Genomic DNA, 3199 nt, shown 5'->3' with positions numbered 1-3199 from the left:
GTTGGGTTGCTTTTTATAAAGATCATTTTACAAAACTTTTATCTTCAGGATAAAATTGCCTTTTAATAGCCCAACACATTTAAAAAATCAATTACTAGCTTAGCACTATATTAGGTAAGTTTCACATAGGCAAAAGGAAAGATGGAATTAGCACACAATACTAGGCCAATGGGAGTGTTAGTGAAAAAGAACTTCATCCAGCCTCAATATGCCACCCTAGGCGCAAAGGCTTGACCTCAATGTTCCCTGTATTGGTTCGTCCACTTTCTATATGACAAGCAGGCGTGTGTGAGTGTTGTAGCTTCCTAGATGTGCTTTAGTAAACAAGCGTCCAAACAATTGTGTGAAATTGTCCCTAGGCTAGATTTAGACCACCCGACCGATTGCCTCACTCTAAATCATTTTTGAAGCCGTTTGTCCAAGTGTGACATTCAAAGGGGGCGAACACGAATCTAGTAGAAACGAATGTGGTAAGGTGGTTGAGAGGGCACATCTCGTGTAATTGATTGTGCCATGGGAGGGGTGCCGGGCGAAGCCTCCTTCCTCGGACAACTTCAAGCTCAAATTACTATGTGCCACATGACACTCTTGTGAGCTCATTTCAATCGGGGGGGTGAGGGGCCACTGTAAACGGCCCGAAGAGGCATGGCGAAAGTGCTCGTGTTTTTGTGTGTGTTTTTTTTTTGGGAGGGGAGGGGGGGATGATTTTATTTTATTTTTGAGGGATCGATAATAAGAAGAGAAGGCAACTGCCTTGTTTTGTAAGAGGACTTCTTCCTCTTCATTCTCGTGTCCTGCTCTGAATTTGTCTGGGAAGCCATATAGCTCTTGCCTCGAACTCTCCGCTGCCTGCTTTCCCAACGGCCACCCTCTTTCCTGCCCTTTGAATTCCTTCCCTCATTTGAACTCCCAGGTCCGTAGACACTCCAGCAGTATGTTGTAGCAGCAGCCGTCCTCTACACAAACTCCCATAATTTGAACAATCTGTCACATGTTCAATCCTCCACTGTCATCACAGCAACAGCAGCAGCTTGAGCCTTGCTCCCTTCCCATCATCTTTATAGTAGTCCATCTCGGATTGCAAGCAAACGAAGCGCAGCAAAACACCTTAGGGACAACAATCAATCCATTGGCAAAGCTATCGCAAAGCTCATCTTGCTTCTAAAGGCCTCTCTAGTCGCTCCCATGGCTCTTCTTCACCTTGCCATTGCCATCTTCTTTTATCTTTCCTCCCCTTCCCAAGCTTACAATATCTTCCTCCCCACCCATCCTTCCTCCTCCTTCCCACAGAAAGACGTCGCTCCAATCGTTGGTTCCTCCAAACGCTTCGAAGGCTCCTCCCCCTTCGTCCAAATGAATTACCATATGGGTCCTGTCCTTACCTCCAGCATTCGTGTATATATCATCTGGTATGGAAGCTGGCGCTCCTTCCAGAAGGCCACCATCAGGGACTTCCTCCATTCCCTGTCGACTGAAGAGAGAAAGCCCTCCGTCGCGGGATGGTGGAGCACCGTGCAACTCTACACGGACCAGACCGGTGCCAATATCAGCAAGTCTGTCGTCGTGGCTGCCGAATCTCGTGATCACTATTCCCACGGAAGGATACTGTCGCGCATGAGCGTTCAAGAGGTGATTAGAAACTCAATCGGCGTGAACGGCACCTTGCCTGTTGATTCGAAAGGTGGTCTGTATATGGTTCTAACGGCAGAGGATGTTGTCATGCAAGACTTCTGCCAAGCGGTTTGTGGCTTCCACTACTTCACCTTCCCCTCCATCGTCGGTTACACATTGCCTTATGCTTGGATAGGAAATTCCGGAAAGCAATGCCCCCAGTATTGCGCATATCCTTTTGCAGTTCCTTCCTACATGACTGGAGTCACGCCGCTGAAGCCCCCTAATGCAGACATAGGTGTGGATGGGATGATTAGTGTGATTGGCCACGAAATAGCCGAGATTTCATCCAATCCATTAATCAATGCCTGGTATGCCGGGAACGATCCAACTGCTCCAACAGAAATCGCAGACTTGTGCGAGGGAATTTATGGAACAGGAGGAGGAGGCTCCTACATGGGCTCTGTTCTTGTTGATGGTGTGGGTGCCTCGTACAACATGAACGGCCTGAAGAAGAGACGGTTTCTGGTGCAATGGGTTTGGGATCCGATTGTCAACTATTGCGTAGGACCAAACGCTCTTGATGCTTAAGAGTTAGTTAGCGATGGACCCATAATAAGCACCTTACATTGCTCTCGTGTAAGATTAATTTACAGCCGTAGCCATACATAGCCATAGAAATGCTAGCTTGGATGCCAAGCTTATCTCGCTGCGACCGGCAAGAATTTATCTGGGCTGCAATCTTCTATTCCATCATCGTGAGACAGGAGGTGTAAAGTATGTATATATCGGCTAGATTGTAACGAAGTTGTGTAGGATTGCACCCTCTCGGTGCTCTCTATCTCAGGCTGAAATGCATTGGAATCTTACTAAGCACATTGTCTCTGAAAATTCCTTATAATTGTGATCTATTTGTTGATAATTATAAAACAAATTGTGATCTATTTGTTTATAATCACACCGCAAGATCAAGTCGCGAGTGTCTACGATACTGAGGAATGAATCTAGATGTTTGCGCATGAATGAAGAATGTCTTGTCAAACAACACGTTTTCCAGCTTTGCAATATCTACACGTTTTCCTTGAAGTGGAACAAAGCTTGGAGTTGGAGCATATAGTGTCACGAGTCACGACTCAGAAAACTTCTCCATCCGGTCGCTTCCTTAATTAAGCATACCATAAATTCGTCACAGAATCTGCAGAAATCACAAAGTGCTTGATTGCAAGAACGCCTCTGTAATTATGGGTAGAACGGACGAACGACGGTTAGAGATTCGCTTTAAGGTGATGAAAGTCCCGATTTGGTTCGGCAACTGAATACAGAAAAGGTCGCAAAAACAAACGAACGTGGAGTGCTTGTTGCAACCCTGCAATTCGTGGCGATGTCGATCGTTTGCTCAGCAATTGATTTGCAAAATTCTGCCTTTGAATACGGCAAAAGATTATGCGTCCGAGCTGGTGCCAGACTTTGGAAAAATGCAAGCCTTTGGTTTTGAACGATTTGTCATTGGGAAGTCTTCATAAACGGCGTCGGTGGTTACAAGCATGAAACCTGGAACCGACTTAAGTCGAAGCGATTATGTGATCAA

The 3199-nt window shown here is 46.0% G+C and overlaps 1 protein-coding gene across 1 annotated transcript; it reads left to right on the top strand.

Annotated features, from left to right (window-relative positions):
- The first annotated feature begins 815 nt into the window (after nt 1-815).
- On the top strand, nt 816-2475 carry LOC147885725 (protein EXORDIUM-like 3). The gene has a single exon (XM_087396607.1). The coding sequence runs from the start codon at nt 1186-1188 to the stop codon at nt 2200-2202; it is 1017 nt and encodes a 338-aa protein (XP_087252733.1). The 5' UTR covers nt 816-1185; the 3' UTR covers nt 2203-2475.
- The last annotated feature ends 724 nt before the right edge of the window (nt 2476-3199 follow it).

This window comes from Dipteris shenzhenensis, chromosome 25, assembly GCF_047967505.1.
Source record: "Dipteris shenzhenensis isolate YYH24624 ecotype China chromosome 25, Dip_SZ_1.0, whole genome shotgun sequence".
In the NCBI taxonomy this organism is placed as follows: Eukaryota; Viridiplantae; Streptophyta; class Polypodiopsida; order Gleicheniales; family Dipteridaceae; genus Dipteris; species Dipteris shenzhenensis.
Note: the sequence above shows the minus strand (reverse complement) of the source record. Positions and strands in the feature narration are given on the sequence as shown.